Source organism: Prunus avium, chromosome 7 (genome assembly GCF_965620075.1).
Source record: "Prunus avium chromosome 7, drPruAviu1.hap1.1, whole genome shotgun sequence".
NCBI lineage: Eukaryota > Viridiplantae > Streptophyta > Magnoliopsida > Rosales > Rosaceae > Prunus > Prunus avium.
Genome location: NC_142290.1, coordinates 33982732 through 33994102, shown reverse-complemented (window position 1 = coordinate 33994102; position 11371 = coordinate 33982732). Strand labels below are relative to the sequence as shown.

General features: G+C 40.3%; 2 protein-coding genes and 1 pseudogene across 4 annotated transcripts in view; 2 read left to right on the top strand and 1 right to left on the bottom strand.

The window, feature by feature from the left end:
* Nucleotides 1–7584, bottom strand: part of LOC110754729 (protein GRIP-like) — a 31477-nt gene extending 23893 nt beyond the window's left edge. The window contains exons 1-12 of one of the 3 annotated variants that reach the window (XM_088255920.1): nucleotides 6902–7584; nucleotides 6739–6819; nucleotides 6553–6580; nucleotides 6350–6408; nucleotides 5939–6010; nucleotides 5814–5861; nucleotides 5455–5560; nucleotides 5209–5267; nucleotides 4687–4758; nucleotides 4562–4609; nucleotides 4283–4388; nucleotides 3913–4042 (exon numbers count right to left, since the gene is read on the bottom strand). In XM_088255920.1, the coding sequence (XP_088112046.1) occupies nucleotides 3993–4042; nucleotides 4283–4388; nucleotides 4562–4609; nucleotides 4687–4758; nucleotides 5209–5267; nucleotides 5455–5560; nucleotides 5814–5861; nucleotides 5939–6010; nucleotides 6350–6408; nucleotides 6553–6580; nucleotides 6739–6819; nucleotides 6902–6970 (798 nt within the window). In that variant the 5' untranslated portion in view covers nucleotides 6971–7584 and the 3' untranslated portion in view covers nucleotides 3913–3992. Of the gene's footprint in view, nucleotides 1–3912; nucleotides 4043–4282; nucleotides 4389–4561; nucleotides 4610–4686; nucleotides 4759–5208; nucleotides 5268–5454; nucleotides 5561–5813; nucleotides 5862–5938; nucleotides 6011–6349; nucleotides 6409–6552; nucleotides 6581–6738; nucleotides 6820–6901 lie in introns of those variants that run through there. The other 2 variants (XM_088255919.1, XM_088255918.1) reach the window with 2 other exon arrangements.
* Nucleotides 346–2988, top strand: LOC110770940 (uncharacterized). Its single transcript, XM_021975173.2, has 2 exons — nucleotides 346–1450; nucleotides 1980–2988. Exons 1-2 carry the CDS (start codon nucleotides 860–862, stop codon nucleotides 2799–2801), a joined length of 1413 nt encoding a protein of 470 aa, XP_021830865.1. The 5' UTR covers nucleotides 346–859; the 3' UTR covers nucleotides 2802–2988.
* Nucleotides 7585–8662: 1078 nt separating the features above from the next.
* Nucleotides 8663–10176, top strand: LOC110754731 (ubiquitin-conjugating enzyme E2 32 pseudogene; annotated as a pseudogene).
* Nucleotides 10177–11371: the final 1195 nt, after the last annotated feature.

Here is an 11371-nt window from a genome sequence, read left to right as displayed (position 1 = left end):
CTTTTCTTACACCAACAAAACCATTGTAATATAACTTAGATTCTAGGTTAGAATCTGTGTGGGTTGAAGGGCTTCCATGTCTCCTCGTTGCAGCAGTATTTATTGACCAATAGGTAGGGGTGGGCATTATTACCGAAAACCCAATCAAATCGGATTGCTTTAGGTGGTTTGATTCGGTTTGATATAGAAAAATTCGAAAAACCGGTATAAAAAAACCACCCAAACCGGTGAAAACCAGACCGACCAGAATATTTTAATTATATTATTTTAAAAATTATTAATACACGTGTCAGGGGATGATTTGTCCATTTTATTCCATTTCTATTCCTTGCCAAACTCGATCGGGCGAAACCCTAAACATTTGAGGGGATTTGATTATTTTTGTCATTCCGCCTCTGCCTCTCTCACTGAGTCTCTCACTCTCAACCTCCTCTCCCCAAATCCGCCGCCAACTTCTTCCAGATTTCTCTATCGCTCTCTCTCAGCAACTCTCGCTCTCTCTCGGTCGCTTGCGATTCCATCTAATCTTTTGAATTTGCTCTCAAGAAACAGCAACAAGATCCCTTCCGCTTTCATCTTATGCTCGATTTGGGCGACATTACCCGATTTGGCGTACTAATTGGGTCCATAATCGACCTGACCCGACCCGTGAACAGCCCTAGGTCATCTTTTCTAATAAAAATAGCATAATTCTCCCATTCTGCAATCTCAGCTTCTAGGCTTTCATCTTATGCTCGATTTCCCCTGTTCAGTTCTTTCTCAGCCAAATAGACATCTCTAGACTAGTTCTGTCCAACTCTCAAACAGTTACAGCTTTCCTCTTCTTCTCTGTCACTGTAACAAGATCGAACAAAATCAAATGGAATGGTATCGGCGTGAGGAGAAAGAGTGCTTGTCAGCGATAGAGCGGATTCTACTGGAGTATGATGAGATTGAATCCAATCCCTGCAACAATTTCACGTGCATCAAGCTCGATTGGAACCCATATGAATGGGAATTTGCAGTCAGAGGCGCTGTTGGAACTGAATTCGAGGGTGGGATTTATCATGGGCGGGTCCTGTTTCCGGGGGCATACCCATTTAAGCCTCCTTCAATCATACCGTCGACGGAAAATGGTCGCTTCAAAACCCATATCAAGTTCTGGTATAAGCGACTGAATTTATGGCAGCCATCATGGAGGGTGCGAGATGTTTTGGTTGATTTTATTCGTTTAATGCCCACCTTCCCAGATGATGAATTGTGTTCATTAGAATGCAATAAGGAAGAAAGGCGTGCCCTGGCCATAAAATCTCTTGCATCACCCCCAAGATATGGCTCTTTTGCACGTCGGCAGCTAGTTGATCAGATTCATCAATCTATGCTAAGCAAGGCACCCAACGGCACAGGCGGCGTCTCCGTCGTCCACAACGTTGTTGGGAATATATTTCATGAACAAAACACTCCGTGTCAGGTCAGCAATCCACCTGTCAATTATGTTAACTTCTTTTTACCTCCCTCTTCTTTATATTTTATTTATTTAGTCTATCTATGAACAAAACAGAAAAAAGAGTTTAAAGGGAAGGGGCTTACATGGGAATGACAGAGAGAAGATATATATGGATATATGTATAAATATTTATGTATTTATTTTCTATTCAAAAAATATTTATGTATTTATTTTACTTGGGGTCCTTTACTGCTTGGGTTTTTACAATCCAAGTTTGTCTTCCATAACAATTTGTAAGATTTGTGAGAGGAGGAGGGTGGCAATGGAGCCAAAAGAAAGCAGCAGGGCACAGGCCCCTATGTCGTCAATTGGGAATACATTTATTAATGCTACCAATTCCGATGGGGAATTTTAGGAATTTTGGGTTTTATGAATGAGTACCTCTACAAATCCCCCAAGAAAGCAAAACTATTTAGCATATTTACTCTGCATGACTAGCCCTTGTTTGCTTCGTATTTTGAGAATAATTGTATATTTAAAGTTTTGTTAACAGGAAGGGGTGGTTGTGGATCGAGTCGTATCAACGCAGATGGAATGGGATCGGGGTGTGATAGCGGAGGACAAGTGCAACATAAACAACTCAAGGGAGAAGCAGATTCTAGAGGAGTATAATGAAATTGAATCCAATCCCTCCGACGATCTCAAGTGCCTCAAGCTCGATGGGAACCCATATGAATGGCAATTTGCAATCAAAGGCCCTAGTGGAACTGAATTCGAGGGTGGGATTTATCATGGGCTGGTCCAGTTCTCGGAGGGATACCCATCAAAGCCTCCTTCAATCATGTTTTTGACGAAAAATGGTCGCCTCAAAATCCAAACCGACATCAGCTCAAGGCTATTATCGAACTGGCAGTCACAAAGGAGCGTGCGAATTGCTTTACTTGCACTTATTGATGAAATGCCCACCTACCCAGATGGTGATGATGAATTGGATTCAGTAAAATACAATAAGGAAGTAAGGCGTGCCCTGGCCATCAAATCTCGTGCAGCAGCCCCAAAATGTGGCACTCCTGAACGTCAGAAGTTAATTGATGAGATTCATGAATATATGCTAAGCAAGGCACCACCTGTTCCTCAACTCCAATTGAGCAGCCCCTCACAGGCCTCCAAAGAGCATGAGCATGAGCATTACCAAAATGATGGAGCCAAAAGAAAGCACGGCAGAGGCGACACAAGCCTAGGCATCACCAATTTTGGGAATACAATTCATGCTATCGACAGCAAGAGAGTAGTACTTTTTCGGGTTTTCCTTTTTTCGTCAATAATTATTGGTTTTTCGTCAATACGTTTTGGATTTTGGTCATTCCGAGGGTGATGAACTGAGGTGATCAAGTCTCTAGCGTTTGCGTAGGCCTCTTTTTCTGGTAGCTTCTCCTAATTTAGGAAATTAGTAGTAATGTAATTAATTGAAAATGGGCATTCTAGTTTACCACCGTGATTTCATAAACTTTGTCCTCATAAGATGAAGAGTAATTAATGAATAATTCAATTCTGTTATGTAACTAAGGGATTTGTAGAGAGAATTTAGAGATGAACATAGAAATGCTCTTCCCAAGCTTGTTCTTATTCATCTTCATTGATTGCCTATTTGTAGGCTTACAACATATGGAGGGTGAGGCTCGTTTATGCTGATATTAGGCCTGATAGTATTAATCAGACCTTAATTACCCTTTATCAGGCGGTATATATTTCTTCTAGCCTTCAATTTTTTATACTCAAAGGTCAATACTTTGACGGTAGTATAATACTTTGAGGTCTGATTAATACTTCCAGGGATTTCATTTGTTCCATTTTATATTCTTTTTTACTTCAGCACCCATTAGACCAAGAGTGAATGATGAACTGAGGTGATCATGTCTCTAGCGTAGGCCTCTCTTTTTGGTAGCTTCTCGTTCTCCTAATGGAAATTAGTAGTGATAAACTGAAGGCAATGGAGTATTCTTCTTTCATATTAAGTTAAACCTCTCTCCTACTTCTTGAGGCATAGTCGAAGACAAAGATCTGCCGCTGAGGAGGCTCTACTATCTGACTACTATTGAGATTTATCCTGTACCATTATCGGATTATGCGTAAAATCTTATGCTGCGTAGAACCGCGCCTTCAACATTCTGATAGGTACTCTTGTCCCAATATAATCTCCAAAATCACACCGTTGCTCTTCTGTTGTTACACTCTACAACTCTACAATAAATGGAGAATAGGGGGTCCTTACAGATCCCGGCCAAAATGTTCACTCACCCTCTCTCTATCTCTTCGTGACGTATAATGGCTATGTCGTACTTTACATTTTCTGGACAGTGTTGATAAACAAGGGGTTCACCGTTACAAAAGAATACAAGATTTACTATGACCGCACCCTCCACCTTTGAATCTGGAGGCAAGCAGTTGGTTAGCTGGAGCAGCCAGTTTCCGTGCAAAGAATTCTCTACAATCTCACTTCTGTGGTCATGAAAATGAGAATCTTGAGAAAAGAGAAGTCGCAGATCCTGAAGCATCACTCACTGGACTAGGAGGAACATCTCCGGATGCTCGGTACGCTTGTTGACACTTGTGCATCTGCATTCATATATAAAGTGCATAAATTAGAATGGAATTGACAATCTAAGGAAACCACAAGGGAAGTGTGATAGTTTCGGAGTATCATAGACAACTAACTACAACTGCAGCATAGCAACTACAGGTAATAGGGCCTCCACTTCACCTATTTGAGTAATAAAAACAATCAGACATTCCACTTCACCTATTGAATATAAAATTGACGACTTTGATTGTTACATCAGTCTATAATAGAAATACCTGTTTCAAGAAGCTTTAAGATTACATTTTTCAGGTATGTCATATCTACTCCTTCCCTCTTCTGCGTTCTTTCCATGTTGTGAAGCTCAGCCTTCAACATGGATTCCTGCATATATGTCACACCATTGCCAGTTCATCAGCAATTTCATTTTCAGATCTGCTCAATTCATACACATTCTATTATTTACTACAACTTTCAAAAGGAATTTCCAAACAATTGAAATCAATCAGCCAAAACAACAGGGGCTAAAATCTGCAAAAATCCAGGCTTCTTGATACCTGTTGGCTATGCAGCCGATTCTCACGCTCCAGATCCTCAATTTCCTTCTGAGTTGAAACAAAAAACATGCATCATTCAGAACTGCCCTAAAGAACTGTGGTAATCAAGATGAGGGATTACACACTTGAAGAGCTAAAATGTGCCGCGGTGACTGTGCTAGTTCTTCTTCTCTTTGGGCTTGCTGCCTTGCCAAAATCTGAAATTCATATTAAAACAGTGTATGAACACATTTGGATGCACAGCATGAAAAGGTAAAAGCCAGTGTACAAGTCTGCAATTATAATAACTCGTCCACTTGAACTCATAATAAGATCTTAAAGCCCCCAAGTAGCCTGATTACTATAAATATCAGCACTCTAGACCATCATTATACCATTAAGTTCATCACTACAAAAGTGAAGCACCTAGACATTCTAATTTTATCAAATCCAGTTGTCTTATTTTGAGATCACAACTATAAGTCTCTAACATAACCAGCCATAAAATTATAATACTCCGAGTGCAATAACCCAAAGTTTTCCTTCTCTCTTTTTTTCTTGGCAAGACTATAGAGTAAATATAACAATTAAAAGCAAACTGCAAAAAACAACAAGCTCCCAGTTGGGTGTTACATGGCAAGAAAAATCTAGAGAGAGAATATAATTACCAGAATCTGCTGTTCTGCAGCAGAGTTGCTTATACTTGATGCGTCCTGTTTATACATGCCTGATTATACCAGTGTGAAGAAAAAGAAATGTTTTAACTCCACTAGGTACCCCAACAGGTAAAAAACACCATAGTTCCAGTAATAAAGAAACTCTTCTTCTAACTGGAACAGATAATGAGAAATTGTACTCAGGATCCTCCTACCTGTGTTATAATTATCGTTATGATCAGCCTATAATAAAATTACCTGTTTCAAGAAGCTTTAAGAATACATTTTTCAGGTATGTCATATCTACTCCTTCCCTCTTCTGCATTCTTTCCATGTTGCGAAGCTCCACCTTCAACATAGATTCCTGCATATATGTCACAACATTCAAAAGATAAATATATATCAATATAAAAGCAAACAAAATTGTAGGTGAGATTTCACCTTACGTCAAATATCATCACCATTGCCAGTTCATCAGCAATTTAACTTTCAGATATGCTCAATTCATACACATTCTATTATTAACTACACTTTCAAAAGGAAATTCCAAACAACTGAAATAAATCAAGCCAAAAGAACAGAGGCTAAAATCTGCAAAAATCCAGGCTTCTTGATACCCGTGGGCTATGCAGCCGATTCTCACGCTCCAGATCCTCAATTTCCTTCTGAGTTGAAACAAAAAACATGCATCATTCAGAACTGCCCTAAAGAACTGTGGTAATCAATATGAGGGATTACACACTTGAAGAGCTAAAATGTGCCGCGGTGACTGTGCTAGTTCTTCTTCTCTTTGGGCTTGCTGCCTTGCCAAAATCTGAAATTCATATTAAAAGTAAAACAGTATATGAACACATTTGGATGCACAGCATGAAAAGGAAAAAGCCAGTGTACAACTTGTACAGTTGAACTCATAGTAAGATCTTAAAGCCCCCAAGTAGCCTGGTTATCATAAATATCAGCACTCTAGACCGCCATTATACCATTAAGTTCATCACTACAAAAGTGAAGCACCTAGGTATAACCAGCCATAATATTATAATACAAAAACCGGGTGCAATAACCCAAGTTTTCCTTCTTCTTTTTTTCTTGGCAAGACTTGAAAGTAAATATAACAATTAAAAGCAAGAAAAATCTAGAGAGAAAATATAATTACAAGAATCTGCTGTTCTGCAGCAGAGTTGCTTATACTTGATGTGTCCTGTTTATACGTGCCTGATTATACCAGTGTGAAGAAAAAGAAATGTTAGAACTCCACTAGGTACACCAACAGGTCAAAAACACCATAGTTCCAGTTATAAAGAAACTCTTCATCTAACTGGAACAGATAATAAGACATTGTACTCAGGATCCTCCTACCTGTGTTATAATTATCGTTATCATCAGCCTGAGGTTATACACCGCAATGTCAGGACAATGGATTACAAATACGGAAGAAAAAAATTATCAGAAAATTGAAATGAAAGGATAAATTTTAGATGTCACTTAAGAAAAAGGAACATATTCGTGGTGTTGAGTCCAATGATTGATGAAGATTCTTGTTACCATATCTATAAGTCTAGAAATTTCTTTGTCCTTCTCCACAATCATTTTATCAGCAGGATCACGAAATGAACTGTGCTCCTCCTAAAATGATGAATACAATTAAGAGAACCTAAAAATTTAAACATTGTATAGGAGCAGAAAGAGAGAGATTAAAGCAAATTACCTTCAAATTTTTACACCATAATTTGAGGTCTTTCATTGTTTTTTTTATCTTCTCCAGAAAATGCTTCATTTTGAGCTCTCAGTGTGTCACATCTTACTGCAAAAATTATTATCTCAAGAATAACTCCATTCAAACTTTGAACAATAAGCATTTCCTATAACGAGCAATAAGATAAAAATTGTTGGAGGGAAAAAACATCAAGAAAACAAGATATGTAATTAGATTAGCATGGAGATAGTACCCCGCATGTTTCTTCAAAACTCTTAAGATATGTAATTGATATGCTGCAAGGTGTTGTTAAGAGTAACATATCTCTGTAACAAATGTGGAACTGAAAGATGAAGATCATTGCTTAACAATTCACAGTAGAATATTACCTTACTCGTAAACAACCAAACGACACTGGATGAAGAGCAGGTAAGGAACAGCCACCATGACTCAAGTAGTTATGGTCATGAAATGGTGAAGAATCGACTACTAGTCTAAAACAGCTAATTGTTGAAATTGGTTGCGTCAGAGTAATAGTATGTACTTCTGGTTAAACACATGTTGGTGCCTTTCATTTTAAGAATCATCTTGGCGTTTTTCTCTAACAATAACTAATGAATTATAAGAGGAATATTTGAGGATTTTTGATATATACGTGTGGGTTGGTGTTTGAGGATTTTTTGGAGCAGGGCAGGGTGGTTTGAGTGAGATTGAGAAGAAGAACCAAGAGGAAGGCTGATCTTTTGTACAACGCCATTGATGAGAGCAAAGGGTTTTACAGGTGCCCAGTTGAGAAGTCTGTGAGGTCATTGATGAATGTGCCCTTCACGCTTGAGAAGTCAGAGTTGGAAGCTGAATTTGTGAAGGAGGCAGCGAAAGAGAAGATGGTTCAGCTCAAGGGACATAGGTCAGTGGGAGGGATGAGGGCTTCAATTTATAATGCCATGCCCTTGGCTGGGGTTGAGAAGGAAGTTGCTTTCATGAAGGATTTCCAGGCAAAGCTTGCTTAAGATTTAGTAGCATACATTACTGGCAGCAAGAAGTTGGTATGCATATGTTTATGAAATTCTTGTCGTGTGGGATGAAGTTAATGCCCTAACAAGTTTAGGAATGCAGGCCAATATCCTCTGTTTAAAACTTTGTTGTCATAAGCTGAGACTGAGAGTAATGAATAATTCAATTCTGGGCTCTTCTTTCATATCAAGTTAAACCTCTCTACTTCTTGAGGCAATTGTGCTGTATCAAAGTAGAAAAATCTTTGGGCAATGAATACTCAATCAAGGGCTTATTTTGAGACTGACTGTTTATTGAAATAAAATTAGTAACATCGCATGTAGGGAGACTGACTGTTTATTGAAAAAAAGAAACCTATAATCATCTGCCTGCAAACCACCAGATGGTGAAATGGAAAATGGAAAATGGAAAATGGATGGTCCCCCAACTCACAAATTGATTCACAACCATGGAACTCATCACCTTTGCCAGTTCATCAGCAATTTCAATTTCGGATATGCTCAATTTCAATTTCAATTTCCTCCTGAGTTGAAACAAAAAACATGTATCAGAAATGACCTAAAGAATAGTATAGTAATCAAGATGAGGGATTACATAGAAAAACAGAGACAAAAACATAGAAAAACCCACCTTGGTTATATCAATAAGCCATTTCGGCCCGGCCCGTCTCGGTGCACCTTAGAAAGCCGAGCCCATTGACTAGCCCTAACCTATTCTATTCCTCGCCACGTCTCTAGCCCTAAATTTTTTTCACGTTTTCTTCTCTTTGGGCGCCGCACTCTCCCATTCTGCAATCTCCGCTTCTCGAGTTGGCTTTCTTGCACTCTCTACCCTTCCGCTTTCATCTCGTGCTCGATTTCCCTTGTCCTTGTTCAGTTCTTTCTCGGCCAAATAGACATCTCTAGACTAGTTCTGTCCAACTCTCAAACAGTCACAGCTTTGCCTCTTCTTCTCTGTCACTGTAAGTTGTGAGAGCCTTGCACTTCAAATCCATCCAAGCTTTTGAATTTGCTCTGAAGAAACAGCAACAAGATCTGCATATTTACTCTGCATGAGGAGCCCTGCATACAAACACAGCCGGCCATTTTTCCTCATCTCTTCGCTCGTATTGAAGTTTTGCTTACCGGAAGAGGTGGTTGTGGTGGATCGAGTCGGATCGACGCGGATCGAACAAAATCAAATGGTATTGGTTCGGTGCGTGATGGCGGAGGACAGTTGCAACTCAGCAGAGAAGCGGATTCTAAAGTAGTTTCATGAGTTTGAATCCAATCCCTCCGACGATTTCAAGTGCGCCCTGCTCGATTGGAACATATATGAATGGCAATTTGCACTCAGAGGCCCTAGTGGAACTGAATTCGAGGGTGGGATTTATCATGGGCGGATCAAGTTTCCGGAGGAATACCCGTCGAAGCCTCCTTCATTCATGTTTCTGACGGAAAATGGATGCTTCAAAACCCAAAGGGACATCTGCTCAAGCCGATTTTTGAAATGGCAGTCATCATGGACGGTGCGATATGCTTTACTTGCACTTATTGATTTAATGCCCACCTACCCAGATGATGAATTGTGTTCATTAGAATGCATTAAGGAAGGAAGGCGTGTCCTGGCCCTCAAATCGCGTGGAGCAGCCACAACATATGGATCTTCTGAATGTCAGAAGGTAATTGATCAGATTCATCAATATAGCACCCAACGGCACAAGCGGCGGCTCTGAGCCCTCACAGGCCTCCAATGGCACAGGCGGCGTCTCTGTCGCCTACAACATTAGTCAGATTACAGTTCATTCTACCGATTCCCACAATGTTGGAATTTTTGGTTTTATGAATGAGGCCTGCATCAGGGGCGGAGGCACATTGGGACCAGTTTTGGCCCGGACTCCCATTGTACAGGAGTATAGAGAGATTGAATCCAATCCCTCCGACGATTTCAAGTGTGGCATTTTCGAGCATGAGATGAAAGCGGAAGGCACCCAACGGCACAGGCGGCGTCACTCTCGTGTTGAACGTTATTGGGGATACCTTTAATGGTACCAATTCCGACAGGGTTGGAATATTGGGTTCTATGAATGTGGCCTTCATCTGGGGCGGGGAGGGGCGGAGCGAGCACATTGGGACCGGGCTCCCCACTCATAGTCATAGTTTTTTTTTATTAAAATGTGGTTCCGATTCCGATGTGAAAGCCCAATTTACATCATTGTGTGTTGATGTCCAATGAGCCCCAGTTTTTTACGGGCTTAATACAAATTTTGAATTATGAACCTGGTAATTTACTAATTTCATCGTGTAACCCACCTTTTATGACCTTTTATTGACTTTGACTGGACTGTGAAGATTCTAAAGAACATTAACAACCTTTTATGACCTTTCATTGTTGAGTTGAAGTGATAAAAAGTTTGGTCGGCCATACACAACATTTCTTAACACGTAAGGATTCAAAGTGATCTTACGGCTGAAAGTTGGTGGGAGTGGATTCACTTGTAGAACTACCGACCCTCGCCCCTTCTAGAAACACCAAATAAGAAACGCGTTTTCCCAAAAATGGCAAATAACACAAGTGGGATGTAGAAGGCCAATCTAGACCTTTTTCTTTTTTTCTTCTGTTTTTTGGTCAAAGGAATGATCATGTCGTGCCAGACTTGTATTTAAGGAGCTATCTACCTTTTCGAATTTAAGGAGCTTTCATCTCGTGCTCTATTTCTCAACTCTCAAACAGTTAGAACTTTCCTTTTTCTTCTCTGTCGAAAGCCTTGAACTTCAAATCCATCTAAGATTTTCAACAAAATAAAAAGGAATCGAATCCCTACCCAGCGATGAAGCGGATTCGAGACAAGTATGGTGAGATTGGATCCAATCCCTCCGACGATTTCAAGTGCGGCTTGCTCGAGCGGAACCCATATGAATGGAAATTTAGAAGCAGAGGCGCTAGTGGAACTGAATTCGAGGTTATGGCTTATCATCTTCGGATCCAGTTGACGGAAAATGGTCGCTTCAAAATCAAAACCAAGACCAGAGAACGGTGCTCTGTCCTCAACAACAACGTTATTAACGCTATTGTTGTTGGGAATAATCCTTCCGTCGATTGTGTATTGACGCAGACGGAATCGGATCGGAGAGTGATACCAGAGGACAATTGCAACAGGGTGAACTCAGCGGTGAAGCGGATTAGAGACAAGTTTAATGAGATTGGATCCAATCCCTCCCACGATTTCAAGTGCGGCCTGCTCGAGCGGAACCCATATGAATGGAATTTTAGAATCAGAGGCGCTAGTGGAACTGAATTCGAGGGTATGCTTTATTATGTTCGGATCCAGTTGACGGAAAATGGTCGCTTCAAAATCAAGATCAGAGCACGGAATCGGGTCGGAGACGGAATCGGATCTGTTGTCAACGACAACGTTATTAACGCTATTAATGAGATTCGTGAATATAGGCTAGGCAAGGCTTCACCTGTTCCTCTTCAACTCAGCCC

Bases quoted from the DNA above. Each gene is read 5' to 3' on its own strand.
- LOC110770940 (XM_021975173.2), top strand. From the start codon at position 860: ATGGAATGGTATCGGCGTGAGGAGAAAGAGTGCTTGTCAGCGATAGAG. The intron at 1,451-1,979 runs GTCAGCAATCCA...TTTTGTTAACAG, and splicing joins AACAAAACACTCCGTGTCAG to GAAGGGGTGGTTGTGGATCG.